We start from the raw sequence: 27,336 nt of genomic DNA on the forward strand, positions 1-27,336 counted from the left end.
TGTCCACCTATGAGGACAGAGGCTCCGCCTTCTTGCTAGAAGTGCATCAGATGAAAGCAGCCAAACTGGTTGTCAATGGTGGGAAGTAATAAAACGGGGAGAAAAAAAACCCCCCACTTCTTTAAAATCCCCAGCTAGGGATGAATGTGCAGGCGTGGCCCAGGTAATTAGCCCCTGGGCCCCGCCTGTCTCTCTGGGCCCGTTGTGTCAGGTTGCTCCGCCTATGGCTCCTCCTCCTGCCCCACCTTCTCCTCCCCACAGGTGTGTCCCTGGGCACTGGCTGCCAGCCCCACTCCCTGCCTGAGACACCCGCTGAAGTCGGCTGCCAAGAGACCCCCAACCAGCAGAAACAGGCTAGCAAGTGACCTGCCATGGAAGGTGCCGATGCCTCCAGAAGCAATGGGGCCAGCCCGGAAGCCAGGGACGCCCGGAGCCCACCGGGTCCCAACGGCAACGTGGAGAATGGCGCTAAAGCAGACAGTAAGGACATCAAGACAACCAACGGGCACAGTGGGGAAGTGACGGAGGGCAAGACCCTGGGCAGTGCCCTGAAGACAGGGGAGGGGAAGAGTGCCCTATTTTCCAGCAATGAGTGGCGCAGGCCTATCATCCAGTTCGTGGAGTCGGTAGACGACAAAGGCCCCAACTACTTCAGCATGGACTCTGCGGAAGGCAGGAGGTCCCCTTATGCCGGGCTCCAGCTGGGGGTTTCCAAGAAACCCCCTGTGACTTTTGCTGAGAAGGGGGAGCTGCGAAAGTCCATCTTCTCCGAGCCCCGCAAACCCACGGTGACCATCGTGGAGCCGGGGGAGGCCCGCAGGAACAGCTATCCCAGGGCTGACTCCAGCCTCCTGCTCCGGGCGAAGTCGGGCTCCGAGGAGGTGCTGTGCGATTCCTGTATCGGCAACAAGCAGAAGGCTGTCAAGTCCTGCCTGGTGTGCCAGGCATCCTTCTGCGAGCTGCATCTGAAGCCCCATCTGGAGGGCGCCGCCTTCCGTGACCACCAGCTCCTCGAGCCCATCCGGGACTTCGAGGCCCGAAAGTGCCCTTTGCATGGCAAGACTATGGAGCTCTTCTGTCAGACAGACCAGACCTGCATCTGCTACCTCTGCATGTTCCAGGAGCACAAGAACCACAGTACCGTGACAGTGGAGGAGGCCAAGGCCGAGAAAGAGGTGACCCTCTGGGCCCCTCGCTGCCCGCCCTTACCCCTCCCACCTGCACCCTCACTGGGGACCTAAGTTTCCACTCTGCTCTGATCCTTTTGAAAACTTGTCTTCTTCCTCTGTACCTCCGGCCTGAGGGGTCAGAGGTCACTCTCTAGCCTCCAAAGATCTTGGGAGAGGGGCATCCTGTAAGTGAGCAAATAGAAGCTCCAGGAAGATTAGAGGCTGGACCGAGCTCATGAGATGACTTTGAGTCTGGAGGTGGTGTAAGACTGAAGGGTTCCGAACTCTCTCCTGGGCTCTTCTTGGCTGGTCTGTCTGTAACCTGGCAGTCACTCTCCTCACTCCCCCTGCGGAACCCCTTACTCTGCTCTACCTGGTCCCCAAGCCACTCCTTTCTCACACACCCCCATCCCTTACTCTGCTCGCAGCTGGGCCCTGAGTGCTTTGTTTGTGTGGCTGCAGCGGACAGGTCTGTGCCTGTGGGTGGACAGCATTGGAGCGAGAGCCTGTGTGGGTGGGTGTTACCGTGTGTTTTATCCGCAGGCGGGTGTCTGCGTGTGTAGAGGCTACGTCAGTGTGTTTGTGTGAGCTCCCTGGGAGTGAGCTTAGGCGGCACTTCCACCGGGAGGAGCGGAGGCAAGTGGAGACTTGTGGGTGTGTTGCACCTGGGGAAGGTATTCTGGGTTAGGCCCAAGCTGGGGCCGCTGGTCTTTTCCCTCACCCAGCTGCATGTGTCCTCCCCAGGGCCGAGCCTTCCTGGTGGCCAGTGCAGGGCTTCACTTTCTTGTCAGCTTTTATACCCCAAGTAGCAGGGGATCTCTCCCTACCCATCTCCCTGACTGTATGCTTGCTGGTCACTCTCACTGTGTGCCTCTTGCCCCTACCCTTCCGCAGCAGGTGCTGGGTCACAGGTAGGAACAGACTCAGTCATCCTCTCTAGAAGCTTCATTTGACTCCCAAAGGTGTCTTCAGTTTCTCCTGTTCTCTGGGTCCAGTATCCCCTGGCCCCAGTGTCCCTTAACTCCAGTGTCCCTGTGTTCCCTGACCCCAGACTGACTTTTAGCTTCACAATGGGAGACACACAGAGAGAGAGCATGAAGCCCATTCTCAGAAACTGTACTTGGGAATTCAGAAGAGAATGAAGGGCTGAGTCTCAGGCCTAGTGTTAGGAGGTTGCCAGTCACAAGCTGTAAGATAGGGTCTCAGTTCTGTCCCCGTGAAACTGAGGGATGGGTTAGGCAAGAGGTTCTCAACCTTTGGGATGCAATCCCGTTGGCAAATTTCTATCTCCAAAAATATTTATATTACAGTTCTTAACAATAGCAAAAGTACAGTTATGCAGCAGCAAGGAAAAGGATTTTATGCTTGGGGGCAGGGTACCACAACGTAAGGAACTGCGTTAAAGGGTTGCACATTAGGAAGGTTGAGAACTGCTGGTCTAGAGTGTTTTCCCATTTCTCTGTGAAGCCACAGCATTTTCAGAAAAACTTCTGAGGACTCCGTGGTGAGAAGGGGACAGAGTGGTCACAGGAAGCAAAGGTTTCAGGTCCACCCTCCACTGAGAGCTAGTTGTATACACTGGCCTCTTTTCTAGGCACCCTTTGGCTCTGTTGTGAGTTTCTGCAGAAGAGCTGATTCTGGAGGGCAGGAAGGTGTGGGCAGCCTGGCCTGGAGACACCAAGTTTGCTCTTCTCAGTCAGGGGCTGCTGTAGGGCTTAGGGAGTCCTTGACCTCGAGGGCTTGTGCTGTAGGTAAGGAAGCAGAGGCTCAGATGGACAAGGTGGGACTCCCTCCTTGGTATGCAGAAGCACAAACACGGAACAGCAGAGGGAGGAGAGCAGGCCTGATGGAGAGTTCAGTCTCACGGCCACCTCTTCACTCTGCAGATGTTGGGACACACCCAAAGGAAGGATGGAACCTGGCTATATAGTCTAGCTGGAGAAAGATGTGTCTAGGGCTTCTTGCAATATTTGGGGTCACTTTGGGAGGGAACGGGATACTGGAGTGACTGCTATGGTGGGAACTTGGGGTAATCTGTGTGTGCGTGTATGTGTGTGTGTGTGTGTGTGTGTGTGTGTGTGTGTGTGTGTGTTAAACTTACCTGTCTATGCTTTTACAACACTTGGATAGACAGAAGACTGCAGTTTGTCTAGGGCCATCTATTATGGGATGTTGGACTTGGGGGCCCTTGACCCAGAACAGGGGAGGTGGGTTGATGGACTGCTGTGAGGCCCAGTGCCAATTCTGAAGTCATCTGAAACAGACTCAAACAGCAGCTCCAGCACGGCTTTCTGCAAGGAAGCAGGCAGAACCAGCTCTGCAGGCCTGCTGGTGAGGCCGGGTGAGGTCACTAGGCAGTGTCTGGGGGAGTTGCACAAGGCTGGAGATGACACCCATGGCCACAGGCACTCATCTCCTGGGCCTTCGTTCTGTGTACAGACTTGGAGCACAGGCTGTGCTGGGAGCAGGGCGTGCCAGAGGATGGCTCCTCCCTCTCGTGGACCTCTGTGTTTCTCTCTCTTTACTTTTGATGTCCCAAGTGGTCCCATGGATGCTCACTGATCTAACTTATCTTTCTGAGCTTTCTCAGGCTATGTTAGGAGGCGAGATGAAGAGGGACATGAATAGCCTATTTATCCGTTGGCCTCCCTATCCATCCCAGGACCCTCCAGCTACAGCTTCCTGCTCTAATTGGCCCTGTCTTAAGGTGCATTTGACCTGGTCTCTGGGTTGATAACATCACTGGCATAGAAAGCCATGTGCTGGTGACATTCAAACCGGAGGAAGTGCCTCCCTGAAGAGGCTCCTATCCAGTGGCTTTTGTCCACATTCTAGACATCATCATTTGGCTCTATTCTCGTATTTTGCCCTGTGGCTTGATTTCTCATCTCCTTGCCCAGTTCTCTGAGCAAGGCTGAGCCACCAGGTTACTGGGCTAATGCAGCCGCTGGTCCTTGTGTTTCTTGCTGTGCCGATTTGGGGAGGAAAGCTCCTTGGGCAGATGGTGGGGTCTGGGATTCAGGAAGAGGAGTCAGACTAAAAGCCGGGGTACCTAGAATCAATCTGGGCATTTTCAGGGAGAACATCTGGTCTAGGTATGAGACAGGGGCCTGGTCAGTTGGATGCAGAGGGGAATCAACCAAACGAGAGATTTAAAGACAGGAAACGGAGGAAAGTGAGAACCAGGCAGGTGGGTGGTGACCCAGTCTCTACAGAGCTCATGTGTGGGCCAGGACTGGGTCAGCATTTGCATGGTTTCAAATGAAGCAGTCTTGTAGGGTGGGGCACCACATCAGGTTCTGAGCTGCAGACTCACACAGAGGCCAGGGATGAAGAATAGAGGGGCTGGGGTTTCTCTCTACCGGCTCAAACCTCTTTTAGCACCAAAATTGAGTCTTTTTGAGATCATCAAATCCAAGGGCCTCAAAAACACCAGGCTGCAGGCAAGAGTCACTCAGTGACTTGTTAGAATTCAGAGTCCCAGGCCTTGCTCTAAGAGGTCCTGGCTCACACAGATTCTAATGTATAGCTGGGCAGGAGAAGGTAGCCCAATTTACCACCAGGAAAATGAAACTAAGAAGAGGGGTGGTGACGTCAGCAACGTTCCTTAGTGGTCTGCAGATGCCAAGATGAAGCCTCTCACCCTAGCAGGCACCTTCCCCTGACCTGAGGATGCAGAGGGAGTGAGTGGGGGACCTCAATGGAGCCAATGGACAGATATAGGGGCCGTTTAACATGTGAGCATAGAAATATGAAATCTATTCAGCCTTTCAGATTCTTATCCAGGTAATTACTATGTGTCTGGGAGTACAAATTTGGCAATTAACTGGCTCATTTGGTAAGTGTCACAGCCCAGGGCCCATGCAGTTAATCCAGGCTGACGGAAGATCTTGGCCAGCAGGCTCCTCTTTCCCGGTGGCCTTGCCTGTTCACCTGTCTAGCGTTTGACTGTGTACACTTGATGGGCCCATCTAGGCTGAAGCACCATAGGACGTGCCATCCCTCTACTCTCAGGGGACCTCTGCTCACTCAAGAGGACGGGGATGAAGAACAGAGGGGAATGTCAACGCTGGGCAGCCCACGCAAGGGCCATCCTAGCCGTCAGAGAGGAGAGGCCCCAGACAGTGTGGGAGAAGGGAACAAAGGAAGCATTTAGGGACAGGCCTGGGCAGGGTGAAGGGGAAGAAGGGAGGAGTGGGAGGAAGCCAGGAGGGAGGAGTGGGGAGGGGTGGAGTTTTGGGATGCTGAGGCCTGTCAGACATCTGGGGCTGCTACTACATTCTCTGGGGGATTGGGGGAGGGAGAGTAGAAGAGAGGAAGCTGGAGCCCTTGTGTGTATGTTGAGCTGTGGTGGGATGGGGGGTGGGATGGGGTGGGGGTGGCTGTAGGAGGAGAAGATGGCTGAAGTTTCACCAGCTTCAAGGAGGAGGGAATACAGATGGAGGTCTATGTCCTAGGAGTGTCTAGACTTCTGCCTGAGAGGTGCCTCCATAGGCCACAGAATAAGAAATGGGCCCTGTGGTTGCATCTTGGCTTTACATCTCTTTCTCACTGTGCACACTCAGGCCAGCCACATAATCCCTCTAGGCCTAGGTGGCTGCGTCTGCAACACGTGGCTGACACCACTGACTTCCACAGGGTCTTTGTCTTGTAGGAGATGCTCAGTGGCCCAGCGCCTTTCCTCCTTCTGTAGTCATGGTATCTTTGGACATCCTGTTGTTACTTCTACGTAGAAAAGCAAAAACAAAAACCCCCAAACCTGTCAAGCACTAAAAGATTTGAGGCTCATCCCTAGAGATATGACCCTAACACCTGTCTTCAATGGGATAGGATTCCTTCCAGGTGGGAGAAGGGACATGCCAGAGTATTGTGGCATTACTCTCAGCCCCAGGGATCTACTTGTATCTTGTAGGTTTGGTCTTGCTGACTGTGTTGTCCATACCAGGCCCCTCCCAGCCTGTTTCTGACATCCTCAGAGCCCTAGAGAAGAGGAGGGCTGGTCTCTCCTCTGCCCCGACCCATTCCACCGCCCACTGATGCAGACAGCTTGTCTCCACTTCTGATCCTGTCCTTGCGCGTGTCCAGGCTGGCCATCTCCTCCTCCCAACTTAGGTGGCTGGGCAACACCTCCACTCTCCTCTCCAGACCTCAGATGGCCCCTGCTCACCTCCCTCCCCTCCTTGCCTTTCATAGAATAGACTCCCAGGGGCTCATCAAAACCTCTCTTTATCCGTAGCTTAAGTGCTTCATGGCTTAAGCCAAATTGGACTCAATACTTTGGACTCAGTACCTCCTTCCTTCTTCTCGGCTAGGCAGTTCATTCTCCTCAGAAGAGCCTCTACTGATCAGCCCTATCTCTTGAACCTGGCTTTTGCCTTCTCCCACTTGTAGAGCTTTGCCTGGTCCTTAGCTTTTTTTTCTGCCCCACCCTGCTCCCCCCAGTGTCCTCCACTTTCAAGTATTCACAATACTTTATATCTTAAGTTGGCTGTCTCAGCCACTGTCCACCCCTCATCCTGCCCTCAGGCTCCTGACTGCGTCCATACCACATCTGGACTCCATCAGACCCATGTACCAGCATCACCATGCAACGCTGTGCAGACTCACCTGAGCACAGCTGCCACCTGCCATGTCTCACTGCCTTGTCCCACCTGGGAGGTGCCATGTAGGCGTGGCAACAGGGACCTTATTCAGCCAGTGCTGACTGTGGGCCAGGTGTTTTCCGGATGCTCTGCTTACTGGTTCCCATCTCCCTGACACCTTCTGCAGTGAGTGTGGGTGCTTAGGCTTCCTCCACAGCACAGATGATGCTCCCCCAAGACTTAGGGAGGTGAAGGAACTTAGTAAGACCCCCACAACCTGTCTCAAGGGTCTCAACCTTAGATTCTTATCCATGAGCTCTGGCTGAGAGAATTCAAAAGGCTCAGCTGCAAAAGACGAGAGACCTCAGGCTATAATTCAACTCTGATCCTCCACCCTCTTCCCCAAGGAATTCTTTAGGGATGGGAAGGTTGCTAGGACAGACCCCTTATCTCACTTTTTCTGTTCCTCAGGGTACTGATCTGCTGCTCACGCTTGGCCCACATTGGGGTCTTTGCCAGGCTTTGTTTCCTGGGCGCTTGGACTCTTCACCCTCAAAGAGCAGAGTTGGAGGGTGGAGGCTTAGTCTCTTCATTCTCTTCCTTCCCACTACTGTGTCTTCTCTGAAGCTTTGTTCCAGAGACCCAGCCAAGTTCCCACCCTCATCTCTTCCTGAAAGCCCGTCTTCCTCTCTGGTGATGGCATTTTCCATGCTGCAGGGATTTCAGACTTTGGGGGTGGGGCAGAAACTTACTGAGAACATCTAAGAGATTTTTTTTTTTTTGCCTGGCAAGCCTGGGAGTGTGAGGGTGGTGGGCTGATCGTGAGAGTGGGACTTCTTATCTGGGGGTCTCTGTGGCTCCTGTGTCCCTGCCTTCCCCACCTCTGGACACCATTTCTAAAAGTGGGAGCCTTTCTACCATTAGATGCCCTGATCTGGGGGTTTGCAGCAAGCACTCCAGAACATGCCCTTAGCTTCTGTCGCAGGCACTGCGGAGGCATTCCTCATTTTCATTCAAAAGCAGCTGTTGGTGCTTCAGGCCCAGCTGCTCATGACTCCTTGCATCGTCATTGTCCTTATGGTTTGTGATTTCTTCACTTTAGCCAATGTAGTCTTATAGGTTCCTCAGGGAGAGAAAGGAGTGAGAGTTTCTTTCAAACCTCAGTGGTTCTGGGAGGCTCTGAGTTATGTAAGACTTCTCCAAATGATCACCCCTTTATATTCCAAGATGGACAGGGATTTGACAGCCCCAGTGGGACCCAGGAGGTAAACAGAGATATCCTCAACTCACTGCATAGCCTTGGCTTTAGCTTCCAATCTGCATCAGTTATAGCTGCTTTTCAGAGAAGGGTCTTTCCCCGCCTGGAAGCCAAGGACAGAGTTAACACTGATGTTTCAGTGCCCTCCTGATAGAGAGTCTTCCCAGCCCATCACAGAGTCTGACAGTCTGTGAGCCTCTGAACAGGGGTCTCAGGCCCTCTCCACCCCTGCCTAGCCTCACCCTGTAGTCTGTTTCTTCAGGGAACCTGGGGAAGAGTTCCCGTCTTGCCTACACTGCAGATACGCTTCCTTCCTTATAAACAGGTTTACAGCTCTGCCTGCCTAGACGGAGTCTGTGCCGGCGGCAACCTCAGCTCTGGCTTGCAACACAAGGCCTGTGTCATGCCACAGAAACGCTGCATGGGGTTACTGCTACAGGACACTCCCTGGGCAGGGCTCCGCCGAACTGGGTCAAGTCCAGATCCTCTCTTCGGCCCACTGAAAGGAGCCCAAATCTCCCACCTTTCATGTTAGGTGGGAAGGACGTAGAAGGCTTAGCTCCTATAAGGACACAGCTAAGCTGCCCAGACCCAGTGGTCCAAGAGTACAGAAGTAAGGTTTTTGATGCATTGCTGGCTTCTTTTCCTCCTCCTTTTCCTCCTCTTCCTCCTCTTTTTCCTCTTCCTCCTCCTTCTTCTCCTCCTCCTCTTTCTTCTTGTTCTTCTCCTTCTTCTTCTCTTTCAGAGACAGGGTTTCTCTGTTAGCCTGAACTTGCTTTGCTGTGGCCTTGAACTCACAGAGAACCGCCTGCCTCTGCCTCCCCAAGTGCTAGGATTACAGATGTATGTCACCATGCCCAGCCGTTGCTGGATTCTTGACCACTAGCACAGTGCCCAGCAGATCTGAGGCACTGGTAACATTTGCTGAACGAAAGACTGTATGGATGAGTGTTGAATCTGCCTGAGTTTGCTCTGTGGTAAGTCCCTGGCCTGGGTCTCTGGTACTGTTCCCCTCTCATCCTGTTCCTGACAACGTCAATCTCCACACTCTCCCTACAGACCGAGCTGTCACTGCAAAAGGAGCAGCTGCAGCTGAAGATCATTGAGATAGAAGATGAGGTGGAGAAGTGGCAAAAGGAGAAGGATAGGATCAAGGTGAGCAGCCTGAGGCTCCCCAGCTGTGTCCGTACTCTCCAGCTGTGCTCACTTGCCTGTGTTGCCTGGGAGAAGGCAGCTGCTCCAGGCTTTGGCCCACAGTGATACTCACACTTCCTTTCATCCTCTTTGACATTCCCACCCACTTTCCTTCCCAGCCTAGGTCAGGCATTTAGGTGGAATTTTTCTTGTCACCTGAACTAGCAAACAAAGACCCTAGACCCATTCTGCAATGTGTCGCCCAATGTCCTCTAATGTCTACCCTGCCCACCAGACTACCCAGCTACTAAACACATGCAATTTCTTTCCTACTTGGGCCAGCATGGTACTCTGTCGTGGCTTGGATAATTGCAAACCAGTGTAAAGTTACTGACTGGGGAGCATAGCCTCAGGAACAGGCAACTGATTTACTTTCCAAATAATGTTTGCTCTGGTTGGGGCTCCTGAAAGCATACCCTGACTTGTGGGCGATTGTCTGAGCGTGTAGAGGGTTGGGGTAGTGGCTCGCTAGTTTCGCTCCCAGGGGAAAGAGCCATAGTAGATAAGGAAGAGTGGGCTATAAGAAACACCTGCAGACAGATGTGGTACACACCTGTAATCCAGCACTCAGTGGGTAGAGGAAGGAGGATCAAAAACTTGACTCCACAAGAAGTTCGAGGCTAGCCTCATTTGCGTGAGATCCTATCTCAAACAATAGCAAAGCAATCTACCTAAACCAAGAAGTGCACGCTGGCATGCTTATCAGGAAGTGACAGGAAGTGATGCCTTCGAATAAGAGATTTGTGGATGAGGCTTATCAAGTTAGGCCTCTGGGAGTTCTCTGAGTCTGTTGGAAAACTGGGGGCTTTTCACTAACGCAACACTTCTTCAACCCTGCCTGGTTCTGGACCTAGAGCTTCACCACCAACGAGAAGGCTATCCTGGAGCAGAACTTCAGGGACCTGGTGAGGGACCTGGAGAAGCAAAAGGAGGAAGTAAGAGCTGCGCTGGAGCAGCGGGAGCAGGATGCCGTGGACCAGGTGAAAGTGATCGTGGATGCTCTGGATGAGAGGGCGAAGGTGCTGCACGAGGACAAGCAGACCCGAGAGCAGCTGCACAGCATCAGTGACTCCGTGCTGTTTCTGCAGGTAGCAGGCCCCACCGTTTGGAGTCCTTGTCCTTTTGCCCATCCCATCCAGTCTCTCAGGCCCTCGTTCACTGTCCATCCATGCATTCATTACCCGTTTATTCCCTGCTCATTGACCCACTGTCCATCCATGTATCCACACTCCACTCATCACTTCTCCGTTCATCACTCATCACTACCTGTGCATCTACTACCTATCTACCCTCTACCAATCCATTCATCCATCCATTTGCTACCCATCTATTCACCACTCATCCACCCATCAATCCACCCAACCATTACCCATTACCAATCCATTCACCCGTTACCCACACATTCACTGTCCATCCTCCTGGCGTCCATCCATCCATCCATCCACCCACCTATCCATCCACCCATTACCCCCTCAGAACCTGCCAATCTACCTACCTATCCATTTATTACCTATCTACCCATCCACTCACTACCAACCAACAACCATCTATCCACTTACTTGCTACTCACCCACCCACTATTTATCCATCCATTCACTACCAGCCTTTCTATCTATTTCATTTTCTAGCCAATCTACTCTCTCTACTCTAAGGAAGACACACAAATGTCACCTTGTACCAAGTTCAATTGCTATGCACCAGCAGTGCTCTAGGCTCGATAAGAAAGAGTTCTGTGATTAATTAGTAATGCCTGCCTTGGGAAAGGAAGGAATGGCATAAGAGCGTTGCATATTTGTTATCACTCCTCTAGTCTGTTTGTGTATTCATGCATCCATCTTTCTGTCTGCTAGAATGTTTTGGTACTTCTGGGCATGCAGGACTCTATCCGGTGCCACGGTGAATAGAGAAGCGTTAAGACGTGGTTTCTGCCCCCAAGCAGCTGCAATCCAGCTGGGAAGATAAGACGTGTACAATTAGAGAACAATATGGAAAAGTGTGTAATTAAATGATAAAGCATGTGGCTCAGGAGATAAGTGCCTATGGAAATTCAGAGAAGGGCTGGAGGGCTGGAGCAATCTAAGGACAACTTAGTGGAGGAGGAGGAGTTTGGATAGGGTTTTGTAGGCTGCTTAGGGCTTGAGAAGGAGGGGGGATGCTCCGGTGAGGGAGAAGGGATGTATGAGAACCACAGAATTATTGGGGCAGGCTTGAGTAAGGCTTGAGTGTGGAAATACCCACGCTGTTCCAGTATTTTCATGCACCGTTTTATCCTTTCCCCTAGAGTCTAAACAGCCTGTGTCACTTTTACAACTTCCCATGTATGTATGTATGTATGTACATCTGACTGTTAATTCAGTCAAGACTGATTTTAGTCAGCTCGTCTGTCCAGTGAGGAAAAGGAAGGCTAGCTATTCAGCTGATCCTAGAACCTAGCTCTTTTGGCTCTCAACATGGAGTCGCCAGCTAAACCGAGAGCTCTCTTGCAGACCAAGGTCGCTGTAACTCTCAAGCACTGACAAAGTCACTGGCTGCTTTTCTTTCTTCGTAGGAATTTGGTGCGCTGATGAGCAACTACTCTCTCCCTCCACCTCTGCCCACCTACCATGTCCTGCTGGAGGGGGAGGGCCTGGGCCAGTCACTTGGCAACTTCAAGGATGATCTGCTCAATGTGTGCATGCGCCATGTGGAGAAGATGTGCAAGGCCGATCTGAGCCGCAACTTCATTGAGAGGAACCATATGGAGAATGGTAGGTCCTCCCTTGTTCTCAGAGCCAAGGATGTGAGTATTTCTCAGTCAGCTCCTGCTGCCTTGATATAGAGAAGATCCTGGCTCACTGGCTCCTCATGGTCTCCATTTACTCATCCATTGGAGCATGTTCAGAATCTAGTGTCTAGCACCCCTATTGAACTGGCAGCTACTACAAGGGGCTCTAGAGAAGAGAGATACTGGGAACTGCTTTACAGGTGCCTTCTCTCTGGGCCATTGATTAAAGCCCAGGACTGGTTTCATTCAGACCTCCACCTGACTGTCAGCTCTAATCTAGCAGCTGCATACTGCGGCTCTTCAATGGGCCAGACTTCGAACAGATGAGTTGCAGGCTTCAGAAGTAACCTGGAATTATATCTGGGCTTGGAGGGAGGCCTGTCACCATGGCTGTGCTGAGTAATATTGAGCCCACAGGCTGAAATTGGCCTGGTGGTGGGTTGGAGGTGATGGGACATGGCGTCTCTCCCTGACTCACCTTCCCTGAAATCAGCCCTTCTCTGAGTCACGCTTTCCCTTGTAGAGGTCACCTGCATTCTCTCACAGAAAGCCTCCTAACCTGAGGAACTACCCTGTTAATCTCTATTCCGCCCAATTCCAACCCCTCTAGGGCCTGAAGCCAGGGTACTTTCTCCAAGGCCACACCCCAGTGGCTCAGGCCCAGTGCACATCTTTAAAGGCAGGCTGATTTGGCCTCATTGCCATCAGCACCAATGGGAATGGTTCTGTCTGGTCTCCAGGTAAAGCATGTCACTGTTCCCAGAGGAGAGAGGCTATGAGTGTGTAGGGGACTGCTCGTTCATGAGACCACACAGTGTCCTTGTGAAATACGGGGGGCAGTCAATCACACCTAAGGACAGATAAGCCATTTTAGCAAGGCAATAATTTGGCTTAGAATGGCACTCAGATCCTGACAGCCTTTTCCTAATGACAATAGCTATGATCTTAATGGGGATAGTGACAGCTGGTGTGATTGAGGGCCCCCTGGTCATGGACATTATGCTGAGTTCTTTCCTTCTGTGGCCTTTCCATGTATGGGGTGTTGCATCTTGAGAAGCAGCCTTTCAAAAGCACCCCCCCCCAGCTGATGGGTAGGGGGTACTGTTTGACTTAGCACTCTGCTAGTCTGGGTGATATGGCGTCATAAATGGGACCCCCACAGCATCGCTGCTGACCGTGTCATTGGTGATTTGAGGAAGGACTGTCATAGTCTCTGTGGTTTATACCTTGCAGGGGGGTCCCTGGATATGGTTTGGGCAGGTGTAAGAGGATGGTCCTAACTAGGGTAAGGGTGGCCTGTGAACCTTGTAGGAACCACCCAGCCTCCTGGTGGCTCATTGTCCCATTTCTAGGTCACAATGATTCCTGCCACAGTCTCTGTGCAGGTGTGGCCTGGCATCCGAAGCGAGATGCAGAGTGAGATGGTGGCCAGGAGCAAAGCTGGGTGTGCTGATTCAGCTGTCCTGCACCCATGCTTCGGGCCCAGGGGAAACGGCCTTTGGCTCTGTCATGTTTTTGTCACCGTTGCCTAGTGGCTAGGTAGCGTCTGCTGCAGGACATAGAGGATGGGTAGCGTGTGAGCCAGCCCTTGGAGTGACCATCTGCTGCTCCCTGATAATGGCTTGCCTACCAGGCCGGGGATGCATTCCTCCCTCCCAGACCAGGGCTCAGAGGCATCAGGCCACCTCCAGAAATCCTTGGTCTAGTGGGACCGGGGCTGGGCCAACACTTTTAGTCTCCTGTGTGCTAGGATCCCTCTAGATGCTGATGAAGATGAAGATGATGAGGGATAGATCTGGTCTGTTTTCTCTTTACCTGAGAGAGAGTGAGAAGGATGGAAATAGCAGTCAGAAAGTAGTAAGGGATGAGAGAGAGGTGGAGGGCAGCAGGTTCAGAGGGTGAGAGGCTGCAGCCGTGTGCACCTTACCCTACACAGCCAGCCGGATCTCTGGACCACAGAGGCCAAGAGAGAACCTCAGTCCATCGCCTGATGCCGGCCAGCAGCGGCTGGGACTGAAGTGGGGTCAGGTATCAAATTCCAGCTCTGCCTCGATTGTCAAATTGCCAGGGGCAGATCACTACCCTCCCCTCTGGAGCCTTGGTTTCCTTTTCTGTCACACGGAGATGTTCACACCTGCCCAAGAGTTGATATCCAGATCAGACAAGAAATGGGTATCAAAATTCCCTTGCCATGGACACACGTGCCTTTGCAAGGAGTGAGTGTGCTGGGAAAGTGGTCCACTGCAAGAGGAGGGTAGGTGTGGACCAGTGTCGGCATGTTCTCTAGGCTGTGAGGGTTTGGCTCTCGCTGTGGAGGCTCCTCTTCCCCACCTGTCTCTCTGCTGACTCTCCCCCTCTTCCAGGTGGTGACCATCGGTACATGAACAGCTACACAAGCAGCTACGGGAACGAGTGGAGCACGCCTGACACCATGAAGAGATACTCCATGTACCTCACACCCAAGGGTGAGGGAGAGTATGCTAGCAATGGTAGAGGTCCAAGGCCGCTCTCAGACAGGTTCTTCCTGGGGAGAGGGACCATAACTCAGTGTGTCTGGCACCTGCATCTTGTCCCCGCATGCTAGTGATGGGTGCTTCCATACACCCACCGGTGGCACGTGTCCTGGTTTGGTGACAGGTTATCCAGCACTCTGCTCCTTAGATGCATTGTTCCTCTGAAGCAGTGTGTCACTCCCCCCTGTAGCCTGTGTCCTTCAGAGTATCTTCCAGACTGTAGCGCTTCCGCCCAGTCTGACGCAGTAAGCCCTGGGCAGAGCCACTGCCTCCCGGGCCGTCTGCTCCTCCGAGTCACCTGCCTTCTTGGCCTACCCTCCAGGGAGACAGCCCGGTGGACTCTAGGCCAGGGACTGCCTGTCCTTGTCTCAGGATAGTCTGGAACATTCTTAGAGGCCAGCAACAAACCACAGCAGGGCTTGTTACATAACAGTGGGTGTCCCAGGCCACAGGCTCAGGGTAGAGGGCGTGTGCAGGTGCTTGTGGGAGCCTAGAGAGGAATGGGGATGCCGAAGAGTGGAGGATGGAGTGGCAGAGGCTGGAGAGAGCTGGAGAGAGTAGCCAGAGGCCCCGAGACAGACAGATAAATCTGCAGTGAACAGGGCTAGGGATTGGGAGAAGTGAGCTCATCAGACAGGAAGTTCCCCACCCCGCCTTTTATGCCAACACCCAGACTTTCTGGAAGGTTCTAGGCAGCAGAGGGGTGCCAAGATTTACCCTCTGGCACTCGTGGGGTGAACCAGATCTGACATCAGTCCTGTGCCCTCTCTGCCCAGAGCTCTGTTCTTAGCCAGTTCTGTGAAAGGACAAACTGTGCTGGCCAGATACCCAGCACCTTTTTTCTTAAGAGCTCCAGTTGGACTCCTCCAGCCTGATCTCTCTGGCTCTACCCTGGCTCAAGGAATAGCCTGATGGGGTACTCAGAGCCCACAATGATGGGGTGGTCCAGACCTCATTGGCTTCTGCTTGATTCTCCCTGTATAAGGGAGACCCAGGGACAGAGTGGCCCCACTGCTGGCCACCAGGTGTGGGGACTGCAGCCTGCCACAGCAGCTCCCCGAGAGTGCCAGGGATGAACCAGCCTGGGGCTGGTCACTGTCCCCTTTGGCCTGTGTCCCTCTCTGTGAAGACAGTCTGTGAGACTCCTGGGATAGGAGCTTTTCTGGCTCTGACACTGGTCCTGTGCGTCAGTTGTGACATCTGTAGGTGGAAGAAACAGGTTCCTCTGGTGTCCCTGCCCTGCGGGGGACGGGATGGGTAGGACACCTGCAGCTCCCAGGCTCAGGGTTAGAGGAAAGGCATGGGAGGGGCTGCCGAGATGTCAAGAGGATCAGAGAGATAGGGCCACCAAAGGTTACCTGCTTGAAAGCTCAGAGTCAGTGGGATTAGGCCGTGACTGCGCTCTCCCTTGGAGAAGTTAGTTCCCAGGCTCAGGAAGGAGGGATTCCCTGCCAAGTATGGAGGGCAGGCCTGTGATGGGAAAAGGATGGATGGGCAGTGCTGGGCTGGGTGAGCTGGCGGTGGGTGGAATATATGGTATCTAGGCAAGAGGGTAGAGACAACAGAAGGACCCTGACAAAGGGCTGTGTGGGAGCACAATGCAGGAGGGCAGTGAGGAGCCACAAGTTGTGCTGATGTGTGGACAAGTTCCAAGCTGGTTCATTAGCCTTTTGTAGGAGGCTAGGTCCTTACTGGGTGATGACCCCCCCCCCCCCCATCATGCCTTTCCTCCTGCTACCCCAGCCTCTGCTGTCCAGTTCAGACAGGCATTGGCTCAGGAGTAAAGTGTTTGGCTTGTCAGCTTCCTGCTCTCAAAACCCCTAAGTAGAATTAGTAGAATGCTAAGCATCTTAGCATACCCTCCCCCTCCCCCCCAAAAAAAAAACCCACTCAGGATTCTAGTGCTCTGGGGACAACGGCCAGTAGTGTCCCCTCTGCTTCCCAAGGATCCCCATTCAGGTGATGAGTTTTGTGACTGCCTGAGGCTAGATCCAGGAACTGTTCCAAATAAAAGAGAGGGAGATATTTGGGGTCCTGTCTAAGATCCCCTCAACAAGTCAGAGTCCATGGGCCCCAAGCTGAGTCAGGCCCATGTTTCTGCAGCAATGGTGTTTCTGTCCCACAGGAGGGGGCCGGACGTCTTATCAGTCATCATCGCCCAGCCGCCTCTCCAAGGAGACCAACCAGAAGAATTTCAACAATCTGTATGGCACAAAAGGTAGGAGGGGACTCAGCTTCCAGTGGGCAGGAGCCTGTGTAGGTGTGCAGGAGGGAACATGGGATGACGGTGCCAGGGCTGAGCCATGGATTGAGTGTCTTGACTATCCAGTGCAAGATAAATGTAGGAAGTATATATGTGTGCGGGGGTGGGGGGGCAGGTGGGTCCTCCTGAGCTGAGAGACACACACACAGAGATAGAGACAGACGGCAGACAGACTCAAGAGAGAGAGAGAGAGAGAGAGAGAGAGAGAGAGAATGTTCCTCTACTGGCTTATGCAGAAATGCATGATGTCATTGGTTAGGCTCAGGGAGAAGCTACTGAAACTCAGCATCTTTAAAAATCCCCAGTCCATTTTCTCTTTTTATCCCTGAAAGATGAGTTGGGGGAAATGGGGTGAGTGTCTACCCTGAGGTTAGCTGTGGTGACCTCTCCTAGCAAGTGTCAGGACTGAAGGCCCACAGACCTGAGCTGACTTTTGTACTAGCCCTGCAGTGGCTAAAATGATCTCTCTCAGATGCAAAAGGAAACGAAGGCATGAACTGACATGGGTGTACCTGTGAGGTACCACCACAACCTTACACAGAACTGAGGGGATGCGGGGGGCGTGGGGATGTGCCTTTCCCAGGGGAGCTGTCAAATACAGGATTTCCTGCTCCTCGTGCTAAGGGCAATGCTGTGTTCCAGGCCAGGATAATTTGCTCATGAAGCCTCTGTTTTGGGGGCCCTGCTTTTGTGCTGGAGCTCTTGGTACTACCTGCCATGTAAAGGGAGGACTGAGCCAGTTCCATGAAGGATCCCCAACAAAGATACATCCCTAAGAAGACTGAAATGAAGACTAGACTCCTGGGAACTGGAAGGTCACTGCCACCTGGTGGAGAGGGCAATGTCCGGCATCTCTACTGGCCATTAAGATTCACTGAGTGCTGAGAAGCCAGCTCAGTTGTTAAAGTAGTTGCCACACAAACACAAGAACCTGCGTTTGACCACCACTCGCTACAGGCTCTGTGTGCCTGTGATCTCAGGGCTAGGGAAATGGAGCCAGGGGGATCCTGTGGTCATACTGACTAGTGAGCCTAGCTACATCAGCAAGCTCCAGGTTCAGAAAAGACCTCGTCCCCAAGATGATGTGGAAACATGACTAAAGACACCTGATGTCAACCTCCAGCCCCCACAGGCATGAGTACATATGTGCATGCACACCTGCCCATCCACTGTCTAGCCCCCGCCAGCAGATAGCCGTAGGACAGAACAGCACCAAGACAGTTCATTTTAACCGCTTCCTGGCTGGTACAGAAGTCTGCAGAGGTGTGTCCTTTTGTCCTGATACTTGCTGAGAAAGGCCCCCAAATCCAACTTCAGGGTGGCTGCTTGCCCCATTTTGTTCAACTCATCCTTCAGGGACAGGAGGAACACAGGGGCTAGTGGGCACTGCTGCAGGAGAGCTTCACTTAGGTGGTACCCAAGGCTCCCTGCTGCTGAGGAAGAGCTGGAGGACAGTGCCCCATTAGTGGGGACTCCAATGTCATCTTGATGCCCCTGCTATTTCTCTCCATTTTCTCCTCTTCCACACCACAGAAACCCCCTTGCGCATAGCTGTCTGTTAGCCTGTTCTCCCCCACGAATAGAACGCCAGGCATTCTGTCAACTTCGCTGTCCCCAAGTGATAGGATACGTTGGTATTTGTTTGTTCCTTTGTTAGCGCATTTACCCATCAAACATGCAATGAGTATCTTCTAGAAATAAGGCCCTGGTAGGCATCGATTTTGATGCTATGCCAAACAAACATGTCCCTAGCACTACGGGAGATGGACAGTTATACAGCCAGCTGCAACCCAGGGCCCAGGAAGCGCAGGGTGTTGGGAGGGAGCAGGTAGAGGCGGAACTGGGGGAGGTGACATGGAGACCTGCTATGTGAATTGGCTGATGGTGGGGAGCAAGGGCCTATCTCAAGCAAAGGCTCATTCTGGACCCAATGTTAGAGGCAAGGAAGAAGCCAGTGTTGGAGAAAGTGAGATCACAGCTTGGCTGGAATGCCAGGAAGTGTGTGGGAATGGGAGAACAGGAGCTAACAAGATGGCTTAGTGGGTAAAGGCACTTTGCTGTGTAATCCTGGTGACCTGAGTTTTATCCTTGGAGCCCCATGTTTAGGTGGGTTGAGAGAAATAACACAAAGGTATGCTCTTGATCTCTCCATGTGTGCTGTAGCACAGGCCACTCCGCATCACATGATACACATGAAAAGGTACAAATCACCATCTTCTTCTGAGGACAGTGGCCTGCAGGAGCACACCTATCCTTCATACACCTTCCATAGCAGGGAAAGCCTGGGGAGTGTGACACAGGAATAGTGCAGGAGCACACCTATCCTTCATACACCTTCCATAGCAGGGAAAGCCTGGGGAGTGTGACGCAGGAATAGTGGCCTCAGAGGTAGCAAAGGGACCAAGAGTCAAGGGACCGATTATGTCCTGGTCCTGCCCTTCTGTTTCCATACCAGCCTACCTGGATCTGACATGCCTTCTTTGTTCTGCCAGGTAACTATACCTCCAGGGTCTGGGAGTACTCATCCACTGTTCAGAACTCTGAGGACCTGCCCATTGCACAAGGCAATTCCTCCTTCTCCCTGAAAGGTGAGCTCACTCCCTACCCCTTGCTTGCCTGGAGGCTGCCCTGCTTGAGTCTCTGTTCCCTCTCTGACTAGTTCCTCCCTCGCCTTCTGGAGGGGTGGGCCCCAGCCCAGATGGAAGCCAGGCCAAAAGAGGGGAGGGCGCTGGGCTATGGCAGTGTTTCTTGGGTGTGACGTACCTACTGGCTCCTAAAAAGGGGCTGGGACCACAGGTTTCAATGGCTGGAGGGGTACCCACTCTCTGTATCCCTGCCCCCTGGCCCAGATGCTGCTTCTGGGTTACCTGCCCAGCCTCTGTGCTATGGAGTTGATTTAACTCTGTTTACGCAGTGACTCCCGGAAGTTGACTAGACCCCAGGTCATATAGCAGCCTCCAGCTTCCTATAGAGTCATCTTGCAGCAGTCCCTTTGGGGAAGTGGGATCAGGCCTCTCAGGTCTGACCTTCTTTTTCTGTACGTGTCCCTCTTCTGCCTACTGTATTCCTGGAGGTCTTGAACATGTTGAATAGTCTATACTGCCTCTCCCCTGGGGTTGGAATCATCCTGAGGCTATAGGCTTGAAGCAGAGTCCAGGGTATAGTAAGTAGACCCAGGGCCCTCCCATCTCTCCTTCTTGGCCATAGAGGCAGCTCTGATGAGGAGTGATCTCACCTCTTCCTATAGTCAAAACACCTGTCCTGAGGATCAGAGGCTGGTCCCTTGGGATGGAGAAGAGAAGGAGCTATCTGTGGCACACCCCCACTGAACCAAACCAAACCAAACCAAACCAAACCAAACCAAATCCTACTCCACAGCAAGCAGTGGCCTATGACGTGGCTTTGTCACCTCGTGGTCCAGTCTAGGCTAGGGCACAACCTGTATCAAGGACAGGATGCTTGGGCAACTAGCAAGGTGAAGAAGGAAATGAAGAGGGAGTTCTAGCCTACAGGACCCTGGGCCAGGCCTAGGATACTCTGGGACTTGCCTTGGCATGCTGGCTTCCAGCAGGTGTTTACCTGCTCCTCGTCCAAGCCTAGCCTGAAGGCCACTGGACGCAGAGGGCAGTGGCCCTGAGCCCTGGTTCAGACTCGGCCTCCTGCTGAGGCCCTTCCTGGAAGGACTTCTCATTTCCAGTGAGTCCACCTCACCTTCAAGCAGAGCAACTCACCAGGCTGAGTAGGAATGGCTTAGCCACGTTGCCTTGTATGCCAGGAAGATAGCCCGTAGTACTGAGACCCGCCCTTGCTCACACCCTCCACCAGGTCCCCAGGGGATACTGGCACTGCCAAGCCAGCTCCAGCTGCTAGGTCTGAGCACGGGTGTAGAGTGGCCCAGGTGTTAGAGCCTCAGCCTCCTGGAGAGTAGGCGCTCGCTGCTAACACCTCTCTCTCTCCCAGCAGGCACTGGGAATGGCCCCTATCAGTTCACAAGCTTGGGCCAGGCCACTGCAGAGTTTTCCAAGCCACTGGACCGCAGTGGGCTGTTTAAAAACAATCCCGGTACCTGCCTGCTTCCCACCCCTTTCCTTCCTCTGCCATAGTAGGGCAGGCGGGTCATCGTGGGATATCTCTGCCACTTCTAGGGTGCTCTGGTCCCGATTCCTCAGAGCTCATCAGAGAGAGATGCATGTCCCGCCACCCCTGCCATCTCAGCTCACCCTCTCTGGACTTCTGCCTGCTGCCAAGGCTGGTCTCCTGGGCCACCCCGACCCCACCCTTAGCTCTTACAACTGGAATGGGTTTTTCTTTCTGGATACTGAGCAGTGAAATCTCAATTCTCAGTCTTTGTCGTCACTCGGGACCCATAGAATCTTCTCTTTCTTAGGCAGCTTCCACCTTAGATGCAGGAACAGCCCTGTGGGGGTTCTCATTTGGCACTGTGGGTAGTGCTGGAGGTGGTATGGCCCACCCCAGGCCGCCACAGCCTTGCTGGACAGTGGCTGTCAAGTACAGAGTCTGTTAACCTCTCCAGCTTTTCATTCTCCAAGTTGCGGGAGGTTTCTCCCCAGCCACTGCGGTTTGCCCTGTGGCTGTGCAGGCTTTCCATTGCGCTGCACAGTTAAGCTCTGCATAGACATCTCTGGGCTGAGAAGGACAGGGAGGCAGGTCGCCTCACCTTGTACGAGCACCTTCGCACCAAGTACTGACAGCCACCTGCTGGAACCTTGGGCTTGCTGTCCCAGCTCTGATGGTCACACTGGCAAATGGCTACCCTTCTTCAGGTTCCTGGTCTGCTGCCAGTGAGATGTGAGACAACACGAGCCAGGCAGAAGGAATGGGATTATGGATTTTGGAGGCTAGCAAACCTTGGTTTCCAATCCTGACAGCTGCTTGCTGGCGTACGACAAACTGTTGAGCTAGAAGAGGTGGGAGAACCAAGCAAGGCACAAACAGACACGCACGGTGCTTGGCACAAATGGGACTAAGTAAATGAGAAGCATCGCCCTGACCTCCCAGCATAGTGCAGCGGAGCCAGAAGTCTCTCCTTCCAGGCAGTGGTAGCAGGGCCTGCCCTGGACTCTGGCAAAAGGACGGGTCTGTGGGCCATAAGCCCTCAGGGCCAGTGGGTGGTGATCCCAGCAGCATAGTGCAGAAATGGACTGGGAGACAGCATTCTCCTGCTCTCTGGCCCCGTCCACCTGGCTGGCTCCTCCTCCCTTTGTCTGCCTCGCCTTCCTTTGGCTAGCCTCCCAGGATTTCCAGCTGGCAATTGCACCACCCCAGCTGCTGCACACCTCTGCAGGTGGCTGAACTTGGTCTTGGGCTGGATGATGCTTGGGGGTCCCTTTGCTGCTCTAACAGTGGGGGTCCCTGACCACAAACCAGGGCTCCTCCCAACTGGAGCATTGTATCTTCCCAGGATATCCTTCCCTCCTCCGGAGCCAGGCTCCCAAGGCCCAGCCTCAGACTTGGAAATCTGGGAAGCAGACTCTGCTGGTGAGTAAGGCGCGCTGGGAGGGCAGCCGGGCACAGGCATGTCCAGGGATGGATAATAACTGTGCAGGCTTTCAGGGTCTGTGGCTCATGTTTGGGAGCGTGGGAGGCAGCAATGGACCAACCACCCACGTGTAGCAAAGAGACAGGAACGGATGTATAGGCAGGGGACCTGGGTAAACACACATTGCCTTTGACCTCAGTTGAGAACCTGTGACACGGGCAGCCCTTGTTTGCATTTGCAGGTAGTCACTGGGTGTCTGGTGGCTGGGTTTCCAAGAGGTGATTTCAATGTACTTAGTCAACTGGCCAGGCATCCTGGAGATGGTTCCCATTCCCGGGGTGACTTTCCAACTTTGAGAGCATAGAGGCCATTAGGGGTGCTATCGTGTGTATGGGGAGCTAGAACGCTCCCATATTACTCCCAAGTAACCCTAAACTGTGGTTATTAGAAAGCGGCACCGGTGGTGTGTGTGGCCAAGGGAGCCAGACCACCTGCTGGCACCACATACCCTTTGCAAGACCTTTTTCCTTCTTCTAATATGTAGTGAGATGAAGTGGCCCTCAATTCCCTGCAGACCGGATGTATCATACCCAGGAACAGCGGTGCTTGGACACTGTCACTCTGGAGCCTTCCTCTCTCCTAATGCTTGCTAGGTCTTGAGAGGGCTATCTAGTGTACCATGCAGGTAGATAGCATCATGGGTTTACTGAGATGGGGGCCAGAGATCTTGCTTCTGCTTTTGCACTTTGAGGTCAGAGCATAGGATTTGCCTCTGTTCTACAAAGAGCATCTGGGGCTGGTTTAATTGGAAAAAAAAAAAAAAGCTCTTTAATTTGTGGGCAAGAGGAGCTAAGTGATTGTGAGTATAATGTGGATCTGAGCCCAAGGACATTGAAGCAGCAGGACTGTAGAAAACAGATAATGGGAGAAAGTCATTCCTCCCCCTACTGTATACCTTCCTGTCCCCCAGACCCGATCCCCCACAGAGAAGGCCTTCCAGCCTCCGAGGGCTCCAAGAGGACAGGGCTATGGTATCCAACTGGCAGCTATTGTTGGAAGGATGGAGGCCAAATATAGTATGCACAGAGGCCAGCCTGAGAGTCAGGCTGCCTGGCAACTGGGCTCCAGCCATCACCAGCTTGCTATGTGATCTTGTGAGCTGATCTTTCATGCCTCAGTTTTCCCGCTTCTAACGTGAATTCCACAGCCTGGGTGATTTCACAGTCCTTTTAACTCTCATACTCCGTGACCCTAATTAGGGAAGGATGGAAAGGAGCACCCTGCTTACCCACTGCTCCCATTACTCAGACAGCAGCACTGTCCATTGGCCTGCAATCCATATGCGACTGACCCAGCCTTCCTAAAAGGAAAGTCCATTCTCCATATCCTGTGACTGCTCTGGGGTCCTGGAATGGACCCGAGGGCTAGAGACTGGCTCTGGACCCTGCCCGGCTAGAGCGTCCTCATGACTTTGTTCATGCTCTGCTTTCCTTTTTGGGCCCCGGTTTCTTCCTCTGTGAATTGATGGGTTAACCCCGGTCTGGGCTTGAGAACCTCCTGCTCTGGCCTTGCCGAGGACTCGTTCTTACTGTGCAAGTCACAGGGGTTTCTAGGAGGCACAGAGCAGCCTTATGTCTGACCCATTTAGGGCCAGGTCTGATCCCTGAGACCCTCCTGAGGCCAGAGGTGCTCTTAGTGGCCAGGGACTTCCATTCCAGCCTGTGACTTCTCAGAGTCCCGAGGCAGGGATTAGAGGGAAGGGAGGAAGAGGGCTGATCTCCCCGAGATTGTCCTGTGACATGGTTCACAGAGGAGGTTGGGAAAGCTGTTCCTGGCTCTGGCTAGAGAGGATGGTCCTCCACAATTATGGATGGTGGTGAGCATGATGGGCCGGACAGTGGTAGGTTCATTCTGTACCTTTCTGTCAGGGAGAATCACAGAGAGAACCTAAGCCGACACGTGAAATGCTTGGGACACAAGAAATGGGGTGGAGCAGGGAGTGAGGGGGTTTTGGAGTCCAGCCTCTGAGTCTCTCATCCCCTGTTTACTAGCTGGTGACTTGGGCAAGTTGCCCGGCCCCTCTGTGCCTTGGTTTGCTTACTTATAGAGTAGCTGTGATCATAGTAGCCTATTTAATTGGATGGTTGTAAAACCTAATTGAGTCTGTCGATGGAAAACCCTTGGCACAGTGCTGTGCAGCTCTGTCGAACACAAAATGCTAAGCACGTGGTGGCTCCGGTGGCACTAGGAGGATGTTGGGGTGGGGGATGACATCCAAGCTCATAGGCTAAGTGACAGGAATGGACTCTAGCTAGGATTTGGATCCAGGAGTTCTTATGGTCTCCCAGGCCACCTCCTGGTAGCAAGATAGGTAGATCTTGCAGGTCAGACCACAGGGCGCTGTGGGCTGTAGGTCTGGCACAATGTTACTTCAGGGACCTCTAGGTTGGGTGGGCTGGCCACAGGGTTCTGCTACCACCTGGCTACCCTAAGCATTCCCCTTTTCCCCACAGTCTCACTACCGGCCATTCTACGTCAACAAAGGCAGCGGCCTCGGGTCCAACGAAGCTCCCTGAGTCCAGCACGGAGCTCCGCCACCCGATCCTCCTGTCATCCCTGCTTTCCAAGCTGCAGCGCTTTCGCATGGGCAGGAGCCCGGCCCCACTCTGCCCTCCCACAGCCTCTGACAGCCCGGCCAGGGCATCCTAGCTTCCTCTGCTCCCCTATGGGCTCCGTTTCTGCTTGGTGACGTATAGTCACTGTGATTTCGATGTGTGAGGCCAAGTGACATACCACAGGGGTGAGAGAAACCTGGGCTCCTTTCTCATAAGCCTCCCCCAAGGCTGGTCACCAGGCACACACAGCGCCCATCTGTCTACCTGCCTGCCCAGGCTCTGCCATGTCCAGGCTTGGTGACCGTTTCCCATCCTCTGTGGACACTAGGTGCTCAGTTAAGGCAACCTCTCTGCTCCCATCCCTTGGGCTCAGTATTTTTTTAATCAGCAGCTTAAGCCCATGAGGAGACAGGGCTTGTGTGTCCTCTTGAATCCCCTTTATCACAGTATGGCTGGCCTCGGCCATGCCTTAGGAGATGCTCTGGGCATCTTGGCCTTTTCCTGGTCCAGTGGTGAGGCTCTGCCATGTCCACTTTGAGGCTACGAAGCCAGAGAATGGGCTCTCCTGTCTGGCAAGAGGATTGTAGCCTGGACATTTTCTCTGCTGTTGCTGGGAAGAGCAGTTCCCCTGAGTACCACAACCCACTCACAGACAATTGCCCGTAGACTCTTACCGATAGGGAATTTGGTGCTCTTCATAGCAATGAACAGCAGGAGGGCTGGGAAGAGGGGTGTCACTCGAGGGGTACCACCCACATCAGGGGAGTCAGCTTCCATCCATGTCACATGTCACTGGGCTTTGAGAGGGACAAATCAGGATCAGCCCTGGGTGCCCGGAGCTTGTCTCCCGCTCTGGGCCAATGGGGCCTCATGGGTCAGCTTGCAGGGGTGGGGAGGGCTACTTTTGGCTTGGGCTTCCCCCTCCCTGAATAAACCATTTATCTCTTTACTTCTCTGGTAATGAGTCGAAGGGAGATGGTGTTATCCTCCCTCTCAATTCTTTGGTTTGGTTTTGTTTTCTGAGACAGGGTTTCTCTGTGTAGCCCTGGCTGTCCTGGAACTCACTCTGTAGACCAGACTGGCCTGGAACTCAGATCTGCCTGCCTCTGAGTGCTGGGTGTGCGCCACACACTCTTCTTATATCTTGAGAACATGGTGCCTTGGGTCTAGTCTGTGTCTCCGAGGAGCAGAAACCTGGAACTTTCTGAGCACTCTTTCAGGAACACTGAACACAAAAGGTGGAGGCCTAAGAAGCTCTGAGTTCCCTGAGAGCCCCTGTGAGCGCTCAGAGCCTCTGGCCAGCGTACCCTAGAGCAGTGGTTCTTCACTTTCTTAATGCCATGACCCTTTAATGATCCTCATGTGGTGGTGAGCCCTGACCATAAAATTATTTTCATTGTTACCTCATAGTTGTAATTTTGCTCCTCTTATGAATTATAATGTAAGTATCTGATGTACAGGATATCTGATCTGTGACCCCTGTGAAAGGGTCTTTTGACCTCCAGAGAGGTCACGACCCACAGGTTGAGAACTACCACCTTATGGTCTTCCATAGGTGCTTTGAGCTTGTGGCTTAAGCCCTGTGGTAGAGATGAACCAGAGGCAGGGCCCAAGGACATTCTCTATGTAGGGACCTTGGACAGTGGAGGCCATGACAGAGGCCGCTTCCCAAAGAAAGCACTGTTCTGAGCTTGGGGTACAGAGGAAGGAGTTGACACCATCCAAATACCTGGAACCTCCGAGAGGCCTAAGGGACAGTCAGAGAGGATTTCCTGAAAGAGGTGATCAAACCAGACAAAAGTGTGATGTAACAGAGAGAGTTACAAACTTGACATGCTTTTCCCTTGTGGAGCCAGGACAGCATATGTGTCTGCTGTCATGGTTTTTACTCTTCCTCCTATTCCAGGCTGTCAAAAATGCCCCCACACCACATACCACACATTCTGAAAAGCACCTAAATCAACCGGAGCAGCAACACGCCTCCTCCTTCCCTGTCTCTCTGCCTATGGGGTCCAGGGGAGCTTTCAGATCTCAACAGCCAGGCCTCCCAAGAGGGAACCCTGGGAACCAGAAGAATGGGGGGCTAGAAAGGAGAGAGGAGAAGGGAGAAGGGGGTGGGTCTCAAAAGGCTCAGGAGAAACAGGGGTCACAGGTCTGTGTGGAGAGCTCAGCACTGCTAAGGGACCTGCCATCGATGCTGTGACCCTCCCGGAGTGACCCTGAAGTCTCCCATGAGAGCTCAGAAGACAGAGCTCCCTGAGCTTGGCTGATGCTCCCTAAGTCCTAATCTTGCTGCTGAGTTTTCTAAATAAGGGACCCCAAGGAGTGCCTAGCAGTTGGGTCCTTAATGCTATGAAATCCACTGACCTTTTATAGGACTTGTGCTTTGGAACTGAGATGCAGTGAAGGACACAGAGTGGCCCAGAGTCTGGGAACAGTGCTGGCCCTAGAATCTCCCAATCTTGGGGTGGGGATGGG

The 27,336-nt window shown here is 53.1% G+C and overlaps 1 protein-coding gene across 3 annotated transcripts; it reads left to right on the forward strand.

The window, feature by feature from the left end:
• Positions 1 to 248: 248 nt before the first annotated feature.
• Positions 249 to 25,807, forward strand: Trim29 (tripartite motif containing 29). 3 transcript variants are annotated; one of them, XM_021636919.2, is made up of 10 exons: positions 249 to 1,175; positions 9,069 to 9,164; positions 10,058 to 10,291; positions 11,752 to 11,950; positions 14,331 to 14,432; positions 16,606 to 16,698; positions 19,236 to 19,331; positions 20,704 to 20,805; positions 22,166 to 22,242; positions 24,757 to 25,807. In XM_021636919.2, exons 1-10 carry the CDS (start codon positions 372 to 374, stop codon positions 24,817 to 24,819), a joined length of 1,866 nt encoding a protein of 621 aa, XP_021492594.1. In that variant the 5' UTR covers positions 249 to 371; the 3' UTR covers positions 24,820 to 25,807. The 3 variants fall into 3 exon arrangements, with proteins under 3 accessions (XP_021492594.1, XP_060228188.1, XP_021492595.1); XM_060372205.1 differs by having other exon boundaries at positions 20,707 to 20,805; XM_021636920.2 differs by lacking the exon at positions 20,704 to 20,805 and having other exon boundaries at positions 250 to 1,175.
• The last annotated feature ends 1,529 nt before the right edge of the window (positions 25,808 to 27,336 follow it).

This window comes from Meriones unguiculatus, chromosome 1 (assembly GCF_030254825.1).
Source record: "Meriones unguiculatus strain TT.TT164.6M chromosome 1, Bangor_MerUng_6.1, whole genome shotgun sequence".
NCBI lineage: Eukaryota > Metazoa > Chordata > Mammalia > Rodentia > Muridae > Meriones > Meriones unguiculatus.